Raw genomic sequence first — 27,710 nt, forward strand, 5'->3', positions numbered from 1 at the left:
TTTTGAAATAATTTAAGTTGCCAAGCTGATGCACAAATACTGTCGAATACTTTAATGTGTGTTTCCTACCAACAGAGATATTTTCCCTGCATAATCACAACAAAATTCAGAAATTAACATTGTTAATGTTAGCACCATATAATACTCCGTCTTCATATTTAGATTTGTAGTCCGGTTGTCCCAATAATATTCTTTTTTTTTTTTTTTTTTTTTTGAGATGGAGTCTTGTTCTGTCACCCAGGCTGGAGTGCAGTGGCGTAATCTCAGTTTATGGGTACTCTCCGCCTCCCAGGTTCAAGCAATTCTCCTGCTTCAGCCTCCCAAGTAGCTGGGATTACAGGCACCCACCACATGCCTGGCTAATTTTTGTATTTTTGGTAGAGATGGGGTTACACCATGTTGGCCAGACTGGTCTCAAACTCCTGACCTCAGATGATACACCCACCTCAGCCTCCAAAAGTGTTGGGATTACAGGTGTGAGCCACTGTGCGTGGCCCCTATAATATTCTTAATAGCAAATGGATCCCATTCAGAATCATGCTATGCATTCAGTTGCTATATTCTTTAGTCTCTTCTAGTCTGGAGCAGTTGCTGGGTCTTTCTTGACTTTCATGACCTTGAACGATTACAGGGCAATTGTTTTATAGAATGTTTCTCCTCATTCCACTCAGGTTATGACTCCCACAGCAGCCCCACTCCACAGATCTTCTAATTACTCTTAGGCTGTGACACCTGCGCCAGGTTCTCTCTTCACATAAACAGTCACCTTCGCCTGTCTGAGCTCCAGCAGTGTGGCTTCCTGCCCTTTCCAGCAAAATGCTTACATTGTTCTGCCCATCTATGGGCTTTGGGACTAAATTTTTCAAAAAGGGAAAGGGAAGCAGAGATTAGATATCAATTTAAGATCAATTCCAGCTCCAGAATTCTATGATAGGTAAATTAATATGGTCAAATATTTGAAAGTTTATGCTCAGAAAATGGAGTACAGCTGTGTTGATATCATTGGAAAAAAAAAACTATATCTGAAATAATAACTGAGGCCAGAGCAAAGGGAGGCACTGAGTAGCTTGGGATTTCGCTAGATGTGGCACCCTGTATGTGGCACACTGGGGAGTCTGGCCAGGGCACATGATCCCAGAGTGGGCAGAGAAGTCAGAATATGTTTACAGACTCCCCCACCCCCCCACCCCCGGAAAGGGAGAGGAGGTGGTGGAAGGCCAGAAAGCAAGGAATGTCCATTCATTAGCGTGGTCAAGGCAAAAAAGGGAAATATAACAATACCAACCAGCAAGTATCTTAATATGGGTTAGACAGATTAGTGATCTAACGTGTTATGGGAACAATACACCTGGTCTGAGTAATGTATTGCTGAACATACATTATTACTTAGACCACTAGATACCATTGATTTGTGTTATCTTATCAACAGCGAAGTTTGTCCCAGGTTCTAAGTAATTGATATTATGCTGCCATCCTTTGGTTGAATTTAAAATGCCTTCTTCACTAACTGGAACTATTTTTGTGTATTTTAAACAGAAGGTATCATAATTTTAATTACATTTTTTAGTTTGACAGTAATGATAAATGATTTATGGAGACAAGTGAATAAATAAAACTCAATACTTACTTAATAAGTTTAAAAGTCATTGAAAAGCCCATTCTAGCTAAAGATGAACTACCAGTCATTTGTTTAATTTATTTCAGAGGCTTCGTCATACTCACTGATACTTAAGATTTAGCCCTTTTTTCATCATCATGGCACTTTTCCATTGTTTTTCTACAAGCAATGTAAGCATGCAGTGAATTTCCTTAATACCATCCTTAGATTTGGACAAGAGTGACCTGTGCTCTGCTCTAGGTCTTGCCCTTTTGAGACCCCTGAATATCAGCCGTGATTCAATTTATACAACATATATGTATGCACACATATAAGTGCACATACACACACATGCATAGACACACACATTTTTTAAAAACATCTAGTACCCACATCACTTAGGATCCGGTGCTCAGTGCTCACATATGGCCCAATAACTCTAAATATACATACTCATTAGTAATTCCTTTTGGTTCCCAGGGAAACATTTCTCCACATCTCTTGCTTTCAGTCCCCTACAAAAAAGTGACTGTGCCTGATGCCATGAAGGAGATGTTGCCTTGGAATGTAGGGGATTTGAGCTACAGAGGAAAGAGAAAAGACACATTAATTGCCTAGTAAACCCTTCCTCAAGGACAGCATGAATGCAATAGATTCTTACAAAATGAAATACCATGTCTCAATAGTACCCAGTGTCCATTCTCTGCTTGTCTTTATGTAACAATTAGTGATTCAGGAGGGTCTCATAAATTATGATGGGCATTGGCAATAGTTGCACATGGAGGCGGGAAAATATTTCCAATATCAATTTATTTTACTCTTAAATCTGAATTTATGTTGGTCCAGACATATGCTGGAAGTGTGATTCATTTTTTTAACATTGTCATCCATGTGAACCTTGAAAGATAGAATTGCATGTAATGTTACTTTTATAAACATTTTTAATGTTTATTAAGTTTTTAATTAAAAGATTAAGTATATGCTTTATTTAAATACTGTCAGTTTAAATTTGATATTCATTAATTATACTATACATGTTGTCTTTTAATTTTGATAGATAACATTGTATAAAATTTTGTTTTTTGAAAATATAAAATATGTAATATTTTTAACATTTACTTTAGATTATATTTTTGTGAAAATATTTTCAAAATTTCTAGACTTTGAATACAATTATATTTTGTTTTTAATATTTTATATCAGGGTTCAGCAAACCTTTCTGTAAAGGACCAGATAGTAAATATTTTAGGTTTTATAGACCATGTGGTTCCTATCACAACTATTCAACCTTGCTACTGTAGCATGAAAGTGCCATATACACTTTATTAACAAATGAGCATCATTGTGTTCTAATAAAACTTTATTTACAAAAGCAGGTGGTAGGCCAGATTGGGTCCATAGGCTATAGTTTGCCAACTCCCACTTTAGATTATTTATGATGAGAGAACCTCCACTTCTAGTGATGAGGGACAACTAAATTTATTATCTCACTTTAAACAACTAGAATACTGACTAAAATATATGAAAAATAGTTTTTAGACGTTGGATAACAGGTAGCGTAAGATAATGATCCTTGAGAGAAAGGAAAGAAATACAGTAAACCCTACCATTGCTCCAGCTTAACGCTGGGTACAACATTGGTAGGCTGCAGCACAAAGAGGAGGAAACTCCAACAGACCATTATTCTCACTGAGTTGATATATCATAGTTTGGAGTTCAGGGAGACAGCAAAATATTGGAGAAGATACTGCTGCACAGAGGGAAATTGGGGGAGAATGAACGAGAGCTACAGAGATCTGTAAAAATGTCTTCAGGAGTCTTTAGCTAATGTGTGGTTTGTGCATGTATGTAAAAGAGTTACCCAAGATTAGGAAAAAAACACCCAGAAACGAGCAGGCAGCAAAGGCTGTCCCCAGTGCTAACACAGGGCTAGGAATATTTCATGTTTCCAGCAGCCAGAGGGCAAAAATCTCCAAATTCAGAGAGCATTAAGTAGAGTCCTCAAAAGACTGTATTCTTGGTTACGAAGACATTGCCCTAGATTATAAAGTATGCTTCACTCATGCTAACAAAGAAAGTATCAGAGGAATCAAATTCCAAGTAACTCAACTATACCCTAAAACAAAGTTCAACTATATGTAAAGGACTTAACAAATCCAGCTCCCATTAAAGTAAAATTTACAATGCTCAGAATCCACTCAAAAGTGACCAAACATGCAAAAGACATAGGAAAATAGGACCCATAAAGAGTAGAAATACAATTGACAAGAGCAGACCCAGAAATGACACAAATGATAGAATTATCAGAAAAGGAGATAAAACGCCTACTATAAATATACCCCATATGCTCAAGAATGTAGAAGAAAAGATGAATGTGATGAGGAAAGAAATGTAGATATGAAAAAGAAACAAATTTGACTTCTACAAATGAAAGTATAATATCTGAAGTGATAAATATACTGGATGGAATTAACTGTGGATAAGATGCTACTAAAGGAAATACCAATAAGCTTGAAGGCAGACACAGAAACTATTAAAAATAAGACAGAGGAAAAGACTAAAAAGTAAATGAGTAAAGCTTCAGGGAACTGTGTGATAATATTAAACAGTCAAACACATCTAGAGATGTAGTCCCGGAAGAGATTAGGAGGGAGGGAATGGAAATAGAAAAATGTTAAAAGAAATAAAGTCTGAAACTTTTTCAAATTTGATGAAAATGATAAAATCATGGATTCACAAAGCTCAAAAAAATCCTTGTAAAAGAGACAAGAAAAAAATCACACCAAAGCACATTATCATCAAATTGCCAGAAAATAGTGATAGTAAATCTTAAAAGCTGCCAAAGAAAAAGAAGAAATATTATACACACAGGAATAAAATTAAGAATGACCACAGTTTTCTCTTCAGAAATTATGCAAGCCAGAATAGAGTAGAGCAACATGTTTACAATAAAGAAAAAATCAACTTAGAATTCTATACACAGCAAAAATATATTTCAAAAAGAAGACACAATACTTTTTGAGACAGACAAAAGCCAAGAGAGTTTATTTCCAGGGGATGTGTGATATAAGAAATATTAATGAAAGTAGTGTAAAGAATGAGAGAGAGGAAGTAGAAGTATATTGTTATAATATCCCTACACGGTACTTTAAGTGGGTTGTAATATTATTTGAAGGTAAACTGTAATATGTTAAATAAAGATGTATATTTTTAATACTAGAGCAACTTGTGTGAAAACAAAAAGTAAAACAAAGTGGTATTACTACCAAGTCAATAATGGAGATAAAATGGGCAGTAGAAAACAATAAAAAATTCAATCCAGAAGAAGGAAGGAAAAGCTTAAAAGTGAAAAAAGAACATATGGGCAGTTAGAAAACAAATAATAAAGTGGTAGATATAAACCGAGCCATACTGACAATTACATTAAGTTTCATGACCTAAACACTCTAATAAAGCAAAGATTGTCAGACAGAATAAAATACAAGGTCCAACTATATGCTCTGTATAAGAAACTCACTTTAAATATAACATGAATAAGTTAAAAAAGTAAAAGATGCAAAAAGATATGCAAACACTAATTAAAAAACATAAATGGTTATCAGAGAAAGTTGATTTAGGAGTAAGGAATAATGCAAAGGATACAGAGGGACATTTTAAAATAAAGGGGCCAATACATCAAGAGGACATAGTAATCCTAAATATGATGCACCTAATACTAAAGTTCTAAAATAAATAAGGGAAAAACTGATAGAACTTAAATGGGAGATTGGCAAATCTAAAACTATACTAGGGATTTCAATTCTCTCTTGATAGTTGATAGAACAAATAGACTGTCAGAAAGGATATAGAAAATTTCAAACACTTTTAACCAGCTTAACCTAATTGACATTTATAAAATAGTCCAGCCAACAAAAGTAGAACATTATTATTTCAAGTTCACAAGGAACTGTCGTCAAGATAAACCATATTCTGAGCCATAAAATAAGTCTCAATAAATTTAAACTACATTCTTTAACCACAATGATTCAAATACGAAATCAGTAACAGAAAGGCATCTGGAAAAGCCCTGATCATTTGTAAATTAAACAACATTTAGATAATTTTTGTCAATTGAATGAAAATTATGAGAAAGCCTTAATTATAGATTAGAGCTTGTTATTAGACAGTCACGCCTGATATTCTTAATTTATTTTTATATTGTTTTCCTGAAGCTCAGCATAAAATATTTAAAGATTTTTTGAGACTAGTCAAAATTCTACTGTCCACATAGATTAAGCATAATGTTATGAAACAAGTGTTATTCCTTTTGTATATTATATATTATCATAGGTCTTTTCTCTCTGTCTGTCTGTCTGTCTCTCTCTCTCTCCTTTCTCTCAGATAGAGAGGGAAAAGACCCCTCTGTGGAGCATGCTGACTCAGTTTATTTCAACTTATTAATACTAGAGTAAGTGACCAAACATACAGCTGAGCTGGTATATAATGAGACCATACATGTTTACAGAGTGCCTGTTTTCGACATTTAGGGATTCACCCAGCTGCCTGCCGAAAAATGATTAAAGATGAGATTCAACATCTTGTATCACTTTGTGTAGAACATATTAATTTATTCCAATTCAACACATATTTACGAAGCAACTACTATAGTTGTATAGACAGTAAAGAAATCAGTTATTCAGTGTTTATTTCACACTCTGAAGAGACTTTTAATCATGTAAATTCATAGTCAAATATAAGACTGAACAGGAAAGATGTCTTAAATAAGGTAGGTACAAAGTGTTGTGGGGATCCAGAATATTATGGCTCCTTGGGGGAGATCTGGGCCTTAAAGGACAAGCAGTCTTTAGTCCTTGTACAGAGAAGTTCTTGAGGTAAAGGAGGCAACAGGTGATGTTTCGGAGAAAGCATCATCAATAAACACACACACACACACACACACACACACACACAAGCACTAGCTGTATTAAGGGAGTACTAAATCACTTTTTCTGGAGTTCAGATTCCCTCACACTATAGTGCAACAGTGGGATAAGATTGGAAAGGTAGATTGGGGGCTTATTCAAGAGGAACTTAGAATATGGAACTGGGTATTTGTAATTCAGAGAACATTGTTAATGTAGAGATGTTCACATTAGTTTACCAGAGCTATCACTGTTCTAGGGAATATACACTAACCAAATGCCCCCAATCTCTCTTCACATATAATTTTATCATCTATAATGGATACATATCATTTAATTATATGGATGTACCAACATATATGTAATCAGTTGCCTGTTGTTGAACCTATAGGTTGTTTCTAATATTCTGCCATTGCAATAATACTATAACAACATTCTTTGCTATGTTTTTCACATTGCTTCTATAGGCTAGAATCTTAGATATTAAACTGATAGGATAAGATATAAAATAATTTAAGATTGCTGATATATGTTTTAAAGTTAATTTGCTCAAGCATTTGTGAAAATGTACAGTTCCAGTTGAGGTTTTAAATTTAGTCATTTGTAGGTATTTTAAGTTTTGCCCCTGAATAAGTACTGCTAAGCCTTTGATAAGTTTTACTCCATGAAAGACTATTACTGAAAAAAACTTAATCTCAATAAAAGAACTTTAATAAGCTTGACTAAATATTTAGAAAGCACATTGTTTTCAGTGAAACTTTGTATATAATGAATAGAGTAATAAAAGATTATATTGGCTATTTAATTGACAACTAGTCTATAATTGCCTCGAGGAAAGCATACAATGAATAAGTTATTTTGGTTACTTCCTCAAAATAGCCAACACAATAGGGAAATGGAGAAAATGTACCCTGAACACCATGAAAAGGGAACCTGAAAATCTAATATGTAAACTTGCAGAAATGACATTAGAAAACAAAACCAACAAAAAAGAACACTCTCCAAAATAATCTGAGATGCATGAAAGGCAAACATTCATTCACTAGAGTTGGAATTTCCCTAAATATATGCTGAGATAAGTAGCATATTTGACCTTCACCATGATTATCAAGCACTTCTTTGAAATTGTGTTGGTGCTGCTGGCCTCTACCACTGTCTTCTCTCTAGATTTGAAACTGATTCTCTTCCAGCAAAGAAGAGTGAATCAAGAAAGTTTAAAACTTTTGAATAAGTTGCAAACCTCATCAATTCACCTGTGTCTACCACACAGGAAGAACTTTCTGCTTCCTCAGAAGTCTTTGAGTCCTCAGCAGTACCAAAAAGGACATACTCTGGCCATTCTCCATGAGATGCTTCAGCAGATCTTCAGCCTCTTCAGGGCAAATATTTCTCTGGATGGTTGGGAGGAAAATCACATGGAGAAATTCCTCATTCAACTTCATCAACAGCTCGAATACCTAGAAGCACTCATGGGACTGGAAGCAGAGAAGCTAAGTGGTACTTTGGGTAGTGATAACCTTAGATTACAAGTGAAGATGTACTTCCGAAGGATCCATGATTACCTGGAAAACCAGGACTACAGCAGCTGTGCCTGGGCCATTGTCCGAGTAGAAATCAACCGATGTCTTTTCTTTGTGTTCAGTCTCACAGAAAAGCTGAGCAAACAAGGAACAGACCCTTGAACGACATGAAGCAAGAGCTTACTACAGAGTTGTAGAAGCCCAAGGTAGGTGGAGGAACTAGAGGACTTCTCCAAACATGATTATTTCTGTTCTTCATAGAATGGTAATACAATTTATAGTATAATCACACTGCTTTGATTTTGTATATATATATTAATCTGTGTTTTAAGATTGTGCATATTGACCACAATTGTTTTTATTTTGTAATATGGCTTTATATATTCTATCCATTTTAAATTGCTTATATGTCAAAATAAATTCATTAATATGGTTGATTCTTCAAATGGGTGTATTTTCATGCAGGCTGGCTGGGTAGATACAATGAAATATGCCACTAATGTAAAAATACTTTCCTTAACATAGAACTCCATTGCGATGATTGGCTTATTTGCCAGAAATTGCTAGAGACAATGAGAAATACTGGGAATAATTTGCATTGTAAGATTTGAAAACATTATTACACAGTGAATATTTACATTACAGGAGACACAATAGAAATATGGTGAAAGGACATGAACAGTTTGCAGAGAAAAAAAACGACATTAAAAGAGGTTCAATCTCACTCATGATAATAAAAATACAAATTAAATAGCATGCATGCCATTTATAGTACAATCACTATGGAGGCAATTAGGTGGTATCTATCAAAATTATAGATGCATGTAAACTTTCATCTATAAATTCTAGGCCTGGAAATGTGTCCTATAAAAATACTTGCCTATGGCCGGGTGTGGTGGCTCACGCCTGTAATCCCAACACTTTGGGAGGCCAAGGAGGGTGGATCACAAGGTCAGGAGTTCGAGATCAGCCTGGCCAATATGGTGAAACCCCGTCTCTACCAAAAATACACAAATTAGCCAGGCATGGTGGTGGACAGCTATAGTTCCAGGTACTTGGGAGGCTGAGGCAAGAGAATCACTTGATCCTGGGAGGCGCAGGTTACAGTGAGCTGCGATCATGCCACTGCACTCCAGCCTGGGCGACAGAGCGAGACTCTATCTCCGGAAAAAGAAACCCAAAACTTGCCCACGTGTGATATAACTTACAAACAACATTATTCTCTGCAGTACTATTAGTAATACCAAAAGACAAGAAACCATCTCGATTTTCCTAATTAGAGACAGTTGAGGCATATTCATATAAAGGAACAGTATTCAGCTGGAGAAACAAATGAGAGGATGTTTCTTTTTGAAAAAGTTGAAAATAGGCGAGATACAGAGCAGTGTAAATAAAATACTACATTTGGGGTGAAAATGTTAAATAAAATTTATGTTTGTCCTTACTGTATGTAAATAAAGAACAAGAAATAAATTACAATGATTACCTGTATTTAGGGGAAGAAGGAAGACTGAAGAAGAAGATTAGGGTGGGAGAGATTTTACAGCTCATTTAAAAATTTTTATATTAAATCATGTGAATATTACAAATTAAGATCATAATTTAAAATGTATCTAACAAGTCACAGTTATCAGAAATATGCATGAGGGAGTCTGGCTGGTGAAGGTCAAAAGGAACAGGACTGAGTTAGCCTGCCCCTGGTTGGGATGTCTGCCTGGAGAAGGGCTGGAGAGAAGCATACCCGTGCCAGGGGAAGAGTTCCTGCTCCTGGGAGACACCAGTGATGGAAGGATTCCAGCTCTTCTAGCCAGGAACTCCCAGAAGTCACCACGGAACAATGTGGGGGCAGAGAAACTAAAGTTCATTGAGGCTTGGTGGCTATTCCACTTTTGTCCACTGTAAGCAGCAGAGCCATGGCCCAAAACTCTGATGCTACTTCTACTACCATGTATCATGTTCTACGTCAGGTTCATTGCATAATTGGAGGTAAATGTCAGTGGTAAATGTAAAAACTCAGTGAAGAACAAAGCATACTCCAGTTTAATTAGTGCAAGTGAGTAATGGCTGGTACTTTAGACTTGGTTTGAAAGGGAAGATTAGGAACCGAAGAGGATCCTGAAAGTGAGACAGTCACCTGCAATAGTGAAGAGGGGTAAGGAAGCAGAGGCTGGCAATCAGAAGCAAGTCTTTGCTGACTTCACATTGTGGCCAAGGATTGGTCTGTTTACCTTGAAGTTCACACAAAGGTAGTGAAGTGGAGGAAGGAGAAATTCCACACTGGACTGCAAATACAGGTTACTTTTCTTCTCATGGTCTGTAAAATTTTTTTGTTGTTCTTTAAACCAGGAAGTTTGTAGAACCAAATCCTTCATTTAACACATTATCCAATTTTCAAATTGACCTCACAAAATGCTTTCTGTTATTATTATTTTTTCTAAAGTGAGAACAAGACTGTAAAGGTGAAGTAAAATGCTCAAAGTAATGTAGCAAGCCACAGAGCTTGCAGATACCAGAGCAAAAGTCTTATCCCAAGTCAGCCTGACTCAAAAGCCTGCACTGTGTTCTTGACAACTCAAACCTGAATAACATTGTGTGATATCACTGCAAAATAATAATAACAGTAATAATAATTTTCTCCTAGCTTTCTTTATTCAAGTTCACAATGGTTTCTGCAGTCTTGAATTAAAGAAAAGATATTTCCCTTTCTCTTGACATTGCTTTCTTAAGAACTGAGAACAGAATGAAGGAACTGTCAAATGGAAACATTTAGCAAATAATACTCATATTTAGACGTTTAAACTAATACTTTATATCCTAATGTTTTCCCAAACATGTAGGTTTATGAAGTTGATATCCTGTTTGTATAATCACCTCAATGCCTAGCACAAAATAAAAAATTGTTACTTTTAAATATGTCTGCCCTTCTAAAACTCCAAAACCAGAGTTCTAAACTTGGGAATACTGGGAAGGAGAAATGTATTAAAAGATTGGACTCCTGGCTTAGTAGCACATGGAAAGGCTTGGAGTATGGGTAGGTTCATTTGTACTTGCAGGCTGAGTTATATTTTTGTTACATCTATATGTATTGAGCTAAGCAAATCATTAAATCCAAAAGCAGGTTACAAATAATAACAGCATCATCATATTTTCTACAAATAAAATATTCATGAAAAGTATATGAAAAGAAATGCATGAAAATGTTCATAGTACTTCACTTACACTTTTTGGATTAAATATTTCTCCCATGAATAAGGATTTCTTTTAGAACCAGGAAAAAATAAAATTATTATATTTTTGAAATTTAAAAAAAGAACAGGCTGGGTACAGTGGCTCGCCTGTAATCCCAGCACCTTGGGAGGCCAAGGCAGGCTGATTGCTTGAGCCCAGGAGTATGAGACCAGCCTAAGCAACATGGTGAGATACTATCTCTATTTTAAAAAATAAAAAGAACTCTTGTAAAGGGCACCTGCTGTAAGTTAAGCCCCACTCTAACATGAATCAGAATCACCTGGAGGATTTGTTAAAACCCTGATTGCGTGGTCCCATCCCACTGTTTCTGATTCAATAGGTCTGTGGTGTGGCCCGAGTAATTACATTTCTAACAGTTTTCACATGATGCTGTTGCTGCTGGTCCTGTGATTACACGTGGTAAGCCATTCTTGATGGCCTTGGTAGATTTTTAAGAGATGAAGGCATAGTTTTTTTAAGGCTACTGATCTCATATTTCTTATGACATCTGGAAAAAGTGAGCACCTTATATAGGAATTAGTTGATGAAGATTTTTTTTCTATCACTGCCTTTTCACAGCAGCAAATCAGACATTTTCCTTCTTAAAGAAGCTATATGTAGCAACTGTCATACCCTAGGTGCACCCCATGACAATAACTGCCTTTTAAGGAAAATAGACTAAAAGAAGTTTTGTTTTGTTTTCTGTAAGGATTTCTGGTCCTCATACCATGTGGTTGAGTGAAATCAAAACTTCAACCATAACAATGCTGATTGGACAAAGAATGTGTTGTGGACACAAAATCAAACCTCTGGAGGACAGAGGATTCATTCCAAGGTGAAAAATGGCAAACTTATCCAGTAATCTCCTCTTTAGAGAAGTATAAATGTTTGGTAAATAGATTTGGGGGCCATTCGTGGAATTGCCTTTGGCTAAAGTCATTTAACCCAAATTTTCTACTCCTCCCTAGGGTCTGCTTGTATTCAACAACTTGTCTATGTGGGGATGTGAAGGCCCCTTACTCCACCTGCGAAGAGTCATCCCAGCTTCAGACCACATTTCCCAGCCTCCTGTTATTGGCTAATGCCATTTTGTGACCACACTGGAGCTTAGCTTTCCCCTTTGCCTAACCGTCCTGCCTTTTCTTCTCACAAATGTTGATTCCATAGCTTTCTCCAATAAACAAACTCGTTGCATGAGAATCATCATCTCAGAATTTGTTGTCTGACCTTCAATTTAGGGCCACAGAAAACCTAAGCTCATAAGTTGTTTCTTTTGCTAGCTACGCATTCTTTCCCTTATATGTGTTAATAGCATTCCTGTTATTCATGATTCACTTAAAATTTTTCCCTTCATGGAAAGCCTTTATAGTCTGATTTGTCGGAACCTATTTGCTCCTTGCCCACAGCACAATTCTTACCATGTCACCCACCTCATTGTACTGTAATGGATTACTTCTCTTTCTTCCAACTAGACTCTTACCTACTTTATAGTAAGGACATGGCTTCTTAACTCTTTAGCACATTATTCAACATTTAACAGAGAGACTCTAAATATTGAATGAATGCAGACTTTTTAAAATGTAGCATTAAAGGAAAGAAGGGAGATACCAGTACCATATTGTCAATGCCAATTAGACATATGAGGAGACTGTCTAGAAATGAGGAAGTCTTTCTTGTTTATGTGGTATGCTAAGAGGTTAAGTTCTTATGTTTGTTTTTGAGACTCTCCATTATTCCTAGATGGACCTGATATGCTACTTCTTAGAGTGAAAATGAAGTATTTATCTTTCTCTGATGAAATGGTGGGTTTTACACTTATATAGCAAAGGCACAATAAAATAAGAACATAATATGTAGGGCAGAAGTCCAGATGGGAGCCTCTCTTCTAACTAGTTGTTCTGATCATCTTAAACAATGCTTTCCTGAACTAATTTTTTTTTTTTTTTTTGAGATGGAGTTTCACTCTTGTTGCCCAGGATGAAGTGCAATGGCATGATCATGGCTCACTGTAACCTCTGCCTCCTGGGTTCAAGCGAGTCTGCTGCCTCAGCCTCCCGTGTAGCTGGGATTACAGGTGCCTGTCACCAGCTAATTTTTGTATTTTTAGTAGAGACAGGGTTTTACCATGTTGGCCAGGATGGTCGTGAACTCCTGACCTCAGGTGATCCACCCACCTCAGCCTCCCAAAGTGCTGGGATTACAGGTGTGAGCCACCATGCCGGGGCGACCCCACTCTTAGCACCATCTTGAGCACCATTAGCACCATCTGGAGCAGTTCTAAAAGGATCTGTTTTTTGCTCAGCTTATTTAAGAAACTTAATATTATGAAAATATTAAAACAATATATGCCCATGGTATAAATGGCTCAATTTTACAATTTTATAAGATATAACACTCTTCCCATTGTTCTAGTCAAAAGGCCACTCACTCATTTGTTGTCCAAAATAGGTGGCCACTAGCTATTAATAAAGATTTGGTGACAATTTTCTTCATTTCTTTGGATTTTATACATAAAGCATTATGAGTAGGCAGAAGATAGCCAGCATGTAAGTGTTTAGAGGTAAGTAGCTCGGGTTATGTAGTAAGTATGCAGGAAGGGACCATAATACAGTAACAATCCTATGAATTTTGCCTTCAATGCAAAAAGAATCCAGTTTCCTAAAGGTGTGAAAACCTGTTCGGTCAATTTAGGTAGAGATGTTTATCTCTTGGAAAGGATGAAGTGAGATTTAAATAGAACAAATGACAGGATTCCGTTGACTAATAAATCATGTAACTTTAGTCTACATAAGAAAGGTAAGCATACATTGTTTTAGTGAAATTTATTCCAAGTTAAGTTTCAACATAAGCCTTACAGCAAATAAAATGTAGATCCTTGGAGAAAATTTAATTACTCTAAGTAATAGAAATTGATGTCAGTTCGTGTCAGATGAACAATGCAGTTACCAATCTGTATGAAAACATTTGGGATCAAAGTGAATTTATTTGGAAAGCACTGAGAATTGAATTCTTAGCTGGTGTATTATTCAGTATAACAGATCTTTTTTAAAAAGTAATAGTTCCTAATCCACTCTTACTTTAGATGGAGGAATGAGTACCAGAAAAAGAGGCTAGATGAAATTGGAAAGAAATAAACATATTTCCAGACTCAATGGTGGGATTAGAGGAGAAATACTTTGAAGGACCCATTTGTGCCTAGTAGAGGGGGAAAAGAAAGATAATACACTCCGTGGATGGGATAGAGATCAGGAGCAGAAATAACTAAAATAATAAAAATGTCTCTGAAATGCCTCTGGCTAAGTGGGTTCTTATTGTGCACTCAAATTAGAGAGGCAAAGAGAGGATTCCGTACATTTCAGCATTTACATTGCAGCACCTGTGGGAATTGTAATTGAGGATACAAGATTAGGGGTCCCATTGAGAAAGGATTTTAGAGACTTCACTAGTAGGTTCATGCTGTAATTTCCAACACAAAGTTTCCTAGGAGCACTTGGGACTGTCTGAGGGGTTGAACATAAACAAAACAAAACAAAAGAAAATGAAACCAAACAAAAAGCATATATGGTATGGTGTGGAGGGAGGGAAGGTGGGTTACCAGGTAGTGGGAACCATAGGACTTAGGGTTTCAGGGCATGTATGTTGGGGAGGGTGGGAGAAGGTGGCTAAAAAAAACAAAACAGAAACATGTGACGTTGAACACACATACACACACACACACAAGGTAGAGTGCAAAGTTTGAGATAAAAGATTTTTTCCCCTAAATCATCTCTTTTAGATTGCCATGTACTGTCTTCTCCTGCTAATAATGCCTGATATTAAAAATCAAAAGGAATAAAAAACACTAAATGACCTTCTCGTGCACAACACTCAGGTAAATAGCTATGAAGGTTGAGCCAAGGGGTAGCCTTAATGTTACACCCATGGCTTTGTCAAAGTTGACAAAGCAGAGTTATTGTGCTAAGCAGAGTTATTGTGACTGGACCAGGTGTGGATATAACTCTTTTTTTCCTTAGAATGGGTTCCTTTTTAGGATAAACAGCAAACCCACTCTACGACCATGACACAAGTCCAGACACGTCTGAGTCCAAGGGCAGCACAGTTTAGGCTTAAGCTGAGGACGTTCAGTACATGGGAAAACATGTAAAATATAATACATTTTATGAATATGTCTAGACAATTCATATGATGTCATCAGATCCTGGATATACAGCCAATGAGCTGTGAAAACTATATCCAATAAAATCATGTTTTTGAAGAAATAGATATTCCCCCACTGGAGTATTAAGTTTGCTCCAGTTCCACTTGCTCCCTTGACTGGGCTCAGGGTTACAATCTGGACAAGAATGAGATCTTCAAGTGTCTGTATGAGAATCTTGCCTCTTTCATGACTAGGAGACAGGAAAGAATCCACATTTCCTTAGGGGCTGATGGAAGATAGCTCCCTGCTGACAAAAGATCATGCCACTGTGTCCCCTGCGAATACCACCAGCAGATATTCAAGCCTTTTGTGACACAGAGATCTCATGCTAGTTGAGATGAAACCTGGATGGAGAAATTTCTTACTGGGTATCCCCAGCAGATGGACACCTAGAGAAATTAGAGACAGGAAACAAAAAGAAGCCTGCCTCCTGAGAAGTGAGCATGTTATTCTGCTTCTCTTTGCCTCTGGTCATTCAGCTATTGAGTATAATAAAAATAGCCCAAATCATTGGATGGTTACGAGGATGAATTGAATTATAAACACTTCAGAACAATGCCTGGCATGCTCAATAAATAGAAAACATTATACCTAGTATATCAAAATGTAGGAAACAAATGCAAACCTATTAAATACCAGAAATATGTGTATATAAAACATCTTTAAACCTTCAGACAGGAAAGCTCTTTCTGAGTAATATGAAAACCAAGGCCACAATGGAAAAAAGAAATACATTTTAACACATTAAATGGAAAAAATTCTGTCCAGCAAAGGGCCATAAAGACAATTCAAATCACATGGGAAAAAAATACCCATATTTTAAAATATGAGTATTAATATTTTAAATAAAAAGTTCAAATATTTTAAGAACCTGATAGAGATATGAGTAAGAAATATAGAGGCAGTTTACGAGGAGCATAAATAGCTATGAGTGGATAATATGCCAAATAATATGCCTCTCTTTTCAAATAAATGAAAGATCTGATGAACAACAAAAAGATTACTTGGTGATGGTTGGGATAAGAGTAGATACAGTAGAAGTATAAAATTTAAAAACACTTACAGTTAATTTGGTGAAATCTACCAAAATTATTAAACCACCAGACCCAGAAAATGCAACCCTAGGTATTTATGTTACAAAACTACTCTATCCATGTGCCAGCTCAAACATATATACAAATTTATTTATTGAAGCATTATTTATACAAAAGGCAATTGTAGTGAAATTAATATGCTATTATAGAGGATTGGTTAACAGTGCTCCCTTTGTATTACAGAATACTGCACATTCAATCTAATTAGGTAAAGAATATTCATTTACATCCAAACTTGTTCATAATATGTTGAATGGTGTTGAGTGAAAATGCAAGCAAAGGAATAAGAATGATTACATTGGCCGGGTGCATGGCCCACGCCTGTAATCCCAGCACTTTGGGAGGCTGAGGTGGGTGGATCACGAGGTCAGGGTATGAGACCATCCTGGCTAACACGGTGAAACCCTGCCTCTACTAAAAATACAACAACAAAAAAAATTAGCCGGGTGTGGTGGCGGGCACCTATAGTCCCAGCTACTCAGGAGGTTGAGGCAGGAGAATGGTGTGAACCCAGGAGGGAAGGTTGCAGTGAGCTGAGATCGCACCACTGCACTCTAGCCTGGGTGACAGAGCGAGACTCCGTCTCAAAAAAAAAAAAAAAAAGAATGATTACGTTGATGAGGAAATAGAGGGTAGAAATGAGATTTTAAAATTCTCTTTTAATTTGTGGAACATAAATATCTCGTTTTCTCTTTTTTAAATTCTTAACTATCCATTTAAGTTGACTCAGATGGTATCCAGCATTTCTATTTTCATGAAGCAAATGAGATTTATCATAGCTTAGTTTCTACTGTGGTTGGTACGGGAAGACAACATCTGCGTTTGGTATCACCAGGGGACAATGTGGAGGGACCACTTCACTGGCCACTATTAAAAAGTGGAGGTGAAACAGATAGAATATTAGGTAAAAATCATATTTTCTAATAAGTAAATATGAGAATTTTAATATGTTTCTCATTTAATGAATAAACACAGTGATAGAGCTTTATAAATAATTAAAATTCCAACTTCTGGAAATTGATATGCTCTTTACTATATGGTTTTTCATAGTCGTTTATGGATGAGTAAAGCACATTCTTTTTTTTTTCTCTAGCACCATTCTGGATCTTGGAGCTATGTTTTTGCACCTCGTGATAATTGACTTATTTTCTCTTTAAAGCAAAAGTTTGCACTAAGAAAGTCTCCTCTAACCCAACATCTTGCTCTAAACTTATCTTTAGCTGATCCAGCAATTGCTGAATAAGTTACAACAGCAAGCTCTCCACGAATCTCTATTCAGTAGAAAGTCACACTCTTGGATTAAATTAAAATGAAGGAAAACACTGCTTGAATGTACCTTACAGAAGAAAGACATTCAGAAAAGGTCCTTTGGTACAGACTCAGAAAAGATCTCCTACTTGTAGGGATTATGAACCCAAAACAGACCTCTAAGAAGGGGCATTTTGGATGAATAAGAATGGTCCCATGGCAATAATCTCAAAGCCCATTGTGATGTTCTTAGACTAACAATGTCAGGAAACTCAAAAGGTAAGGAACTTATTTACATCTGTAGCTTATTTGCATGTTACTTGAAGTATTTGCTTATTTCGTGTCATTTTTAAGAGTAGATGCAATTTATTAGCATTTGGTAAAGTCATTTTATTTCACTTACGATCTGAAAAAAAACCCATAGTTTTGGCTTTAAGGCATAAATTTTACCAATATATGTATGCTTTAACTGGAAATAATATATTTGAAATATATCTTGATATATTTTCTATTCTTTGAAATCTGAGTTTTCCCTGGTAGCTCTTCACTCCCTTTCCCAACCCACTCTCCCTCCTCTCCCTAGGGAAGGAGAAGTTAAATGTACATAGGAAAGGGGAAGAAGAGGACTAGCCACAATTCCCATCATATAGGAATGTGAGATAAAGGCCATTCTGGTGCTGGGTAGCATTCATTAGCAGAGAAAGAGAGGAGGGAAGATACAGAATAGTATGGAATAGCAGTGTCCTCAATAACCTCTTCCCCTGGTGACAGCCTGGCAGGGCCAATGGATATCCAGATTAATTCAAGGGTGAGATATTGTTCCTGGATTTTCAGGGTATTGACTGCGGTGTCTCTAGCAGAAAAAGTACGTTATATCAGTTTCCAAATGTAATTCCTATGTCAGATTTATGTGGGCCAATGGTGAGATGAAAGAGCGCTATCAAGTAAATTCAAATACTAGGCCCTTTCCATTTTCTTCAATATGTGGTGTCCAAGGTTGCCATAGAATGGAAAGTGAGAAAAGAGAATCATCCATGGGAAATTTACATGAGCCAAGCCAAAAAGGGCCATGACATCTGTCCATATTGTATTGGTAAAAACTTAGTCATATGCTCTTGGCCAACTGCAAGGAAAGCAAAATTAAGAAAATACTCTTTACAATAGCATCAAAAGGTATAAAATATTCAGGAATAAACATAACCCAGTGAAAGACTTGTACACTGGAAACTATCAAATACTGCTGAAAAAATTAAATACGACAAAAATAAATGGAAAGACATGTATTTATATCCATCATGGTCTGGAAGACTTAACATTGTTAAGATCTTCATGTTCTCCAAAGTGATCTACAGATTTAATGCAATCCCTATCAAAATCGCAGTGACATTTTTAACAGACGTAGAAAAATCTACCCTAAAAGTTAAGGAGTCTCGAATGACTCTGGAGTGACAAAAGAAGCTCGAGAAAGAAAAACAAAGCTAGAGGCCTCATATTTCCTGATTTCAAAACATTTTACTAAGCTATGATAATCAAAAGAGTATGATACTTGGAAAAAAGACAAACATATAGGCTAATGGAATTGAATAGAGAGCCCAGAAATAAGCCCTCACCTGTATGGTCAAGTGATCTTTGACAAGTGTACCAAGACTACATAATGGAAAAAAAAATAGTCCCTTTAACAAATGATGCTGGGAAAACTGGATATCCACAGGCAAAAGAATAAAGTTGGACCCCCGACTTTACACCACATGCAAAAATTAACTCAAAATGGATAACAATCTAAATATATGAAACAATAAAATTACTAGAAGAAACCTATAGGACAAGAGTATGACAATGGATTTGGCAATGAATTCTTGGATATGACACCAAAATCACCAGCAGTTAAAGTAAAAATAGGTAAATTGGACTATGTAAAAATTTAAAATTTCCGTGCATCAAAGAACACAATTAACAGACGTAAAAGGCAACCTATGGAATGCAAGAAAATGTTTACAAATAGTAAATCTGATAAGTGATTAATATTCAGAACATAGAAGTAATGTCTATAACTCAACAATAAAAAAATAGTTCAATTCAAAGTATAGCCAAAGGAATTAAATAGGTGTTTATCCAAAGAAGATATACAAATAGCCAACATGCACATTGCTATTATCTGTTTGTGTTCCTCCAAAATTCATATGTTAGAATCTTAATCCCCAAGGTGATGTTATTAAGAGGTGGGGACTTTGGGGATGTGATTCACTCACAACAGGGGAGCCTTCGTAAAAGGTATTGGGCTGTTATAAATGAAAACCTGGAGAGCTAGCTTCCCTTCCACCACGTGAGAATATGAGAAGGTATTATACAGTCTTCCCTCAGTATCTGCAGGGAGATTGGTTGCAAGACCTCCTTCAGATACCAAAATCCATGGGTGCTATGAATTCACTATATAAATTGGCAAAGTGTTTGCAAATGACCTGTACACATTGTCCTGTATTCTTTAAATCATCTCTGGATTATTAATAATACCTAATACAACATAAATGGTATGTAAATAGTTGTTATACAGCATTTTTGTTTGTATTGTTTTTATTGTTGTATTGTTATTTTTATTTTTAAAAAATATTTTTGACTTGAGGTTGGTTGAATCTGTGGAAGTAGACCCATGGATACAGAAGGCCTACTGTACTGTATGATTCCACATAAAAAGGTATCTAGAGCAGACAAATTCATATTAGCAGAAAGTAGGATGGTGGTTGACAGGGGCTGGCAGATGGGAGAAGAAATGAGGAGTTGTTGTTTAATGGGTAGTTTCAGTTTTGCATGAGATAAAAGTTCTGGTAGTTGGTTGTACAACAAGGTGAATATGCTTACTTCTGAACTTAGAAACAGTTAAAACACTGAATTTTATATTAAGTATATTTTACCATAATTGAAAAAATATGTAAGAAGGAAAATATCCCACTAGAAAAAGAATGACAAGATGTAACTTAGCTGCATTCAGCCCAGCCAAGATGGAGATTAAGGGATGAAGAAAAGCAGATGCAAAATGGTAGAAGGGATATAGACCGAAGGTAATCATTCTTGGCTTGGGGCATTTTCAGCTTTACAGAATCCAGATTTCAGGGAGACTGGACGGAGACATTCGAACCACTCACAAGAGTTTATACACTAGAATGGCAAATTTGGGAGTGTACAATAGCTTTTTTCTGGTAATGGACATGTTGCTTGCACAAGGTTCTCCCCTACTAAATAAATAAACTCAAGAGATTAATAATTCTGTCATCATGTCTGTAGTAAGAAGCAAGGGAATTGATAACTTCAAAGAATATTTCTCCTCACTTTATAGAGTTAGATAATTAGGATAATGTAAATAAGAAGAATGAAGTAGCTAAATTGGAGACAGTGTTTATTGTCAATCAGTCATTGTTCTTAGCAGTTACATGTCAATTCTCACTTTACCCAGTGAGGAATATGCTCATTTTTCATATTTATTGAACACCTACCATGTGCCTACCTTCATTATGTCACTGGAAATATGTAACTTAAGCAGATAGTGAGAAGTTCTATTACTATCCCCATTTACAAATGAAAAATAATGGAAACACAGAAAGCTATTGAATTGTGGAGCCACTGTTGGAACCAAGAAAATCTGACTCTGAGTCCAGAGATTTTACATGCTTCCTGGGAACATTTCTGGCCATAAGAACTTAAATTCTAGACTGATCAACATTTTCCCAGCAGAGTCCTGTCCAAATAACAACACGGTCTTTCTCTTCACTCCCATTCCCTTCCTTCACAGGAAAGCCCCATTTACTCATGTCAGACATGCCATGTTGCAATTAAATTGGCTCCATTTTATTTACATGTTATGTTCCACTTTTGTAATCTTAAGAATGTATCTTTGTAAGCTTGAATCAATTAGTACAACCCTTCATTCGCCCCAGTAATATATTCATAAACAACTCTCTGAAACCCTACGTATTTCTACCAATTTATTCAAACATTCATAGGCTTTAGATTTCTACCTATTTGGCACAAGCCTAAGAAAGACTGAATCATGATCACACTAGGGACATGAGCTAGATTCAAACTAAATCAATGCACCAAGAGTCAGAGCCCAGGGAGACTACATCTGGAAGGGCTCACTAAAAGGGACTGAAGATGTGGAAATGGAAACACTTCCGGAGAAATGAGGAGAGCCCAGTGCATTACTGGAGGAGGACTGAGTTAACCAAAGACTCTGAGTCACCTGACTTGGCGGTTGGCTGGTGTCTTTTGTGATGCAGGCTGGCTGAGTTAGCTGCTGGGTTGATCGTACATTCTGACTTGAGGAACCTTAAGGGCTAAAGAACAGGAGAACTATCTTTTTAACAGTTACACTGGAGATAGAATTTTCTGTCTTCTGGGAAAGAATCAAGAATCTCATGAATGATTAATCAATTAAATACATTTAAAAAATTAACCAGTAAGATAGATAATCCTGGCAGCCTTTTTATTTTTAACTTTTGTAAAGACAGGACAGAGAGTTCCCCTATGCCCTTAACCTAGTTTCTTCTAATGTTAACAACTTACATAACCATGTGCAACTATTAAAACTAAGAAATTAGCATTGGTATAATACTGCTAACCTTCAGACTTTACTCAGATTTCTTCATTTTTTTTTTTATCTGATATTCTTTGAATAATCTGTTTCAAGATTCAATCCAGGATCCCATATTGTATCCAGTTGTCTTATCTCTTTAGTCTCCTCCAAACTGTAACACATGTTCAGTCTTTCCTTGTCTTTCATGACATCAAAAGTTTTGAAGAATACTGGTCAGCTATTTTGTAGAATGTTCATCAATTTGGATTTGTCTGGTGTTTTCTCATGATTACAATGAGGTTATGGATTTAAGGAATGAAAATTACAGAACTTATATGCTCACTAAATTGCACAATATCCAGGGTACATGATATCAATATGTCCTATTACTTCTGATGTTAACTTAAATTACTTTGTTATGAGGATGACTGCCAGGTTTTTCCAGTATAAAATTATGATTTTTCCCTTTCTATATCCTGCATGTTAGAAGAATGTCACTAATAACAGCCTTCACTCAAGTCTTTCATCTAGAAAATTCATGTTGATCTTATCTTTCATTCTTTGTTATGCAGTATAATCTGCCATTTGGGGATCCACAAATGTTTACGATTTTGTAAAGTCGATGCTCTCTACTTTAGAACAATTCTAAAGATAATTGTGAAATAATGCAAGCAATGACATTAAATATAGAAAGGAATTATTGACCATAGCTACATCAACCAGAAGAATTAAATGAGTTTTACAGTATCTGAAGTAAAGTAACAATGAGTAAAGTGTAGTAATTACATTAATAAACCACATAATATCAAAAATGGCTGTAGTATCAAAATTATTTAGATATATGGTAAAGACATACGTGTTGTTAATAAGGAAGGAAATAAAATTTCAATAAAATGTTCTAAGAAAATTGTCTGGCATTCTAACAAAAATCTATTTAGATGTTCATATCATAGAATAAGTAAATCCTGATGGAATATTCCTGATGCAATATAGAAATTAAAGGTAAAATCAGATTTGCAAGAAAAGGAAGTGAGGGAGTATCAAATCAAAAGAGAAATGTGACTAGGGAGAAGTGTAGTTCTATATCCTAGATAATGCTTGCAGAAATATACAAGGAACTGTCCAGGTCTTGTACACAGAATGAAGTTTTAAAAAATGCCCATAGTATGTATCTATAGGAAATGAATTCAGTATGTCACAGAAATATCTACACTTTCATGTTTATTGCAGCACTATTCACAATAGCCAAGATATAGAATCAACCTAAGAGTCCAACAACAGATGAACGGATTTTACAATGTGGTATATAGACACAATTAAATACCACTAAGCCATAAAATCTTGTGATTTGTGGCAACATGGATGAACTAGGAGGACATTATGTTATGTGATATAAGCCAAGCACAGACAAATTCCACATGATCTCACTCTTATGTAGAATCTAAAAAAGCTGATCTCATAGAAGTCGAGAGTGGAATAGTGAGTACCAGAGGCAGGGGAGTGTAGGGGAGAGAGAGACAGAGAGAGAGAGTGAGCGAGCTGTTCAATGGGTGCAAAATGACGGTGAGACAGGAGGAATAAATTCTGGTGTTCTATTGCATAGTAAGATGCAATATTAATTTATATTTTAAAATAGCTAGAAGACAGGATTTTGAATGTTCTTACCACAAAGTATTGATAAATATTTGAGGTGATCAATATGCTAATTACTCTGATTTGACATTATCTGATGTATACATGTACCAAAACATCACAGTGTGCCCCATAAATATGTATAACTATTGTCACTTAAAAACAAAATAAATCAACCGTCCATAAAGAATTAGCTAATTAGCTATAGTTTATTTAAAATGTCAATGATTAAAAAGTACAAAATAATTGGCTGAGCACGTGGCTCATTCTTGTAATCTCAGCACTTTGGGAGGCCAAGGTGGATGGATCACTTTTGGCCAGGAGTTCCAGACCAGCTTGGCCAATATGGCGAAACCCTGTCTCTACAAAAATAAAATAAAATAATTGGCTGGGTGTGGTAGCACACTCCTGTATCCTAGCTACTTGGGAGGCTGAGGCACAAGAATCACGTGAGCCCAGAATGAGGAGGTAGCAGTGAGCTGAGATCACACCACTGCACTCCAGCCTGGGCAACAGACACAAGACCCTGTCTCAAAACAAAACAATAAAAAAGAGAAAGAAATTGGCTAACATAGAAACTGTAGTAAATGAAGTTAACGGATAAAACGAAATGAAACAATTGAAAAAAGAACTGAAATTAGCAAGTAAATATGTTACTATTGAAATTTACTACAAAATAATATTAATTACAATAATGTTATAATTTTAATAAATTACTGTTTTCAAATAAGAAAAATTTTAAATCAAATATTTAAATAAGTAATAGCTTTTATAAATCTAATGTTAAAAATTTTGAGTACAGTATGGTAAATATAATTAATAATAGCATATATTTGAAATTTGCTGAGGTAGTAGGTCTTAATTGTCCTCATCACACACACACAACATGGTGAATATATTAGGTGATGAGTGTTTTCATTGACTTGATTGTGGGAATCATTACACAAGGTATACTTACACCAAAACACCATGTTGTATAATTTAAATAATAGAAATTTTTAAATCTGTAAATCATACCTCAATAGAAAATGTCAAAAGGTTTGTTTCAATTGATCTATTCTTGGAAAATGCTTTCAAAACACATGAAATAAATATACATGGGTGTGTAAACAATATTTTCTTTCAGATACCACCTTATTTCCCAACTCCACTCCCTGACTAGCCTTTCCATGGTGACTTTTTATGCACAGTATACCTAATTCCCCTTCTTGTGTTTTTTCTCCAACCTACTCTCATCTCTCATTTCTGTTCCATTAATTCTACTAAACCATATATTCCATCATCGGCCAAGGTCACCAGTGCCTTCTGTTTTCAGATTCACTAGGATAGTTTGGTCCTCCTTCCCTGAAAGTACCACCGTCCTTTCCTTATTAGTCTTTCCCTGATTCTTCCCTATTTCACCTTCTACTTCTAACTGTACTGGCTATTGGCCTCAGGGCCTTTTGCAGACTCTACTCATCAGCCCTTCCTTTAACTGCTGAGGGTCTGCAGGATAAAGTTTATGTCCTCATCACATTGTCCCTTCTGTTTATGTGACTGCATCCATTCCCGTGCCCTGATAATCAGACATAAAATAAAGAATCCCAAATTAACACCTTCCCCCATGGCATTCTAGACACATAATTCCCACCTGCCAATAAGACTTGTACTTGCATATCTCCCCCGCACCTTAGGAAGGATATCTAATATTTTTCTCTTCCCAGCACCATTTATACCTAACGTTTCTGATGTGAAAACATCACTTTTCTTTACTTCTCTTTGTAGCATTTAACATAATGGAAATAATATAAATATTTGTCCTGTTTTTATGTCTCCTTCCCTCTTAGACTGAAAGAAACTGTGTTTGACTTATTCACCTGTATTTCTTTAAGAAAATCCCACAGTTTGCCATTTACTTAATTTATACATATAATAGGAATGAAATGAATGACTTAATACATTTTACCATATTTTCAATTTGGTTTACAAAAAGAGAAAGTAGACATTGTTTTTAGAATAGAAACATTGACAGAGTTTTCTTTGATATGAATTTAATAAAACAAAATGCAAACTTAATAATATGAAAAAGTGAATGTTTTATAAATTTTAATACAATGTGAAGATGAACATATAAAATATATAAATATCATAAATACAAGGCATGCAAAGAAAGAAGGAAGATAAATAAATAGCATCAGGGCAGTTATCTCTGAGTTACGGATGCCCCAGGAACTGAACGTTTTTGACATACACTTGCTTTATGCTATTAATGAAGTATTTGCTAAAACTAATTCAACAATTTCTGATAAAACAGAAAGGAGCTTTTTGAATATCCAAAGTCACATGTACAAGTGTGATATGGCAGATTAGTCAATGAGAATCATTTCAGGATGAGCCCAGTTCTTCATCCTTACTTCTCAGTCTTTTTTGCAAACTTGTGGATGAAAAGGATCTCATGATTTCCACTCTGGCAACTTCCTGGGCACAATCTTTATTTATTCTCTTTCAGGTAGAAATGGATTCCCAGAAATACCTTCTCAAGGCCAGTGTAGAGCCCTCAATCACTCCCACCCCCAGCTTCTCCCTCTTCCATCTCCTGCACCAAGCAGCAGGTCTCCAGGTGTTCCAGCTGCTGATGAAGTACAGTGTGGAGTTGGTCCAGGAAGGTCATGTTCCATGCAGCAGAGGAGTGCTCCGTGTAAGAAGTTGAAGACCTGCTGCAGCACATCATAGAGGAAAGACATAGCCTAGGCCTTCTGCAACTGGCTGACTTCCACCATCTCCTGGGGGAATCTGAAGTCACTTCTGTCCTTCAGACACAAGAAAGGAAAAATTCTCCTCATTCAGTCCAGAAGCACCAAGGTGTTTCTGCCTAGCAGACCACGGTTCTGAGGCAGATTACATCCTAGAGATCCAAAAGAGCCATAGCCGCACACCTCTAGGGCCACCAGTAGAGGGAAGAGGAGGGCCATTGGGAAATCAGGATGCTTTTGGCCTGGCTGAACTGAGATCTGGATGAACCTTGGATCCTCGATTCCATGAAGACATTCTATCTATGCATGGCTTTAATGGAGCACAAATGGTTTTCATTTTTCTGATCATTTCTCTGATTTTTTAATTCCGCTTATTGTTTTCATTTACATGTCTTCTATATCAGCATCCACAACCTTTTGGCCACCAGTTTGGTGGAAGACAATTTTTCCACGAAAAACGGGGTTGGGGAGAGCACATTTTTAGAGGCATTAGATTCTCATTAGGAGACCACAACCTAGATCCCTCGCATCTGCACTTCACAATAGGGTTCCCACTCTTTTGAGAATCTAATGCCACTGCTGATCTTACAGGAGGTGGAGCTCAGGTGTTAATGCTTGTTGGTTGGCCTGCTTGCCTCCTGCTGTGCAGCACTGTTCCTACCAGGCCAGGACCAGTACCCTAGTCCACGGATGGGGGTTGAAAACCTTGTTCTATATGACCTAAAAGGAGGTCATTCACTCTACACTCTTGATTTTTGCAACAGATGTTCAATATTCCCAGTAAACTTAAGATATTTTCAATCCAAATGGATATTGATCGATCAGATGAGAAACATCTTTGTGTTAATGTTAGAAGTATATACTTTTAGCCCCGATCCTAGCCTCCAATTCTACCCTCCATTTTGCATAGGAAATCAGGATCCCTGGGCCCTATGGGTTTCTGTATTCAGTTAGGGAATTACCTATCTCCGGATATTAAACACTTTAGGACTA

General features: G+C 36.2%; 1 protein-coding gene and 1 long non-coding RNA gene across 2 annotated transcripts; both read left to right on the forward strand.

Annotated features, from left to right (window-relative positions):
- Positions 1-281: 281 nt before the first annotated feature.
- Positions 282-27,710, forward strand: LOC113224754. Its single transcript, XR_003309355.1, has 5 exons — positions 282-292; positions 2,334-2,337; positions 5,747-5,751; positions 11,956-12,081; positions 26,474-27,710. It is a non-coding gene; the product is annotated as an uncharacterized LOC113224754 (long non-coding RNA).
- IFNE (interferon epsilon) lies at positions 6,980-8,464 on the forward strand. Its single transcript, XM_023203866.2, has one exon. It carries the CDS (start codon positions 7,599-7,601, stop codon positions 8,178-8,180), a length of 582 nt encoding a protein of 193 aa, XP_023059634.1. The 5' UTR covers positions 6,980-7,598; the 3' UTR covers positions 8,181-8,464.

The sequence above is a fragment of the Piliocolobus tephrosceles genome, chromosome 14, assembly GCF_002776525.5.
Source record: "Piliocolobus tephrosceles isolate RC106 chromosome 14, ASM277652v3, whole genome shotgun sequence".
NCBI lineage: Eukaryota > Metazoa > Chordata > Mammalia > Primates > Cercopithecidae > Piliocolobus > Piliocolobus tephrosceles.

What these genes read in the sequence shown, in the direction of transcription:
- IFNE (XM_023203866.2), top strand. Translation starts at nt 7,599, where the DNA reads ATGATTATCAAGCACTTCTTTGAAATTGTGTTGGTGCTGCTGGCCTCT.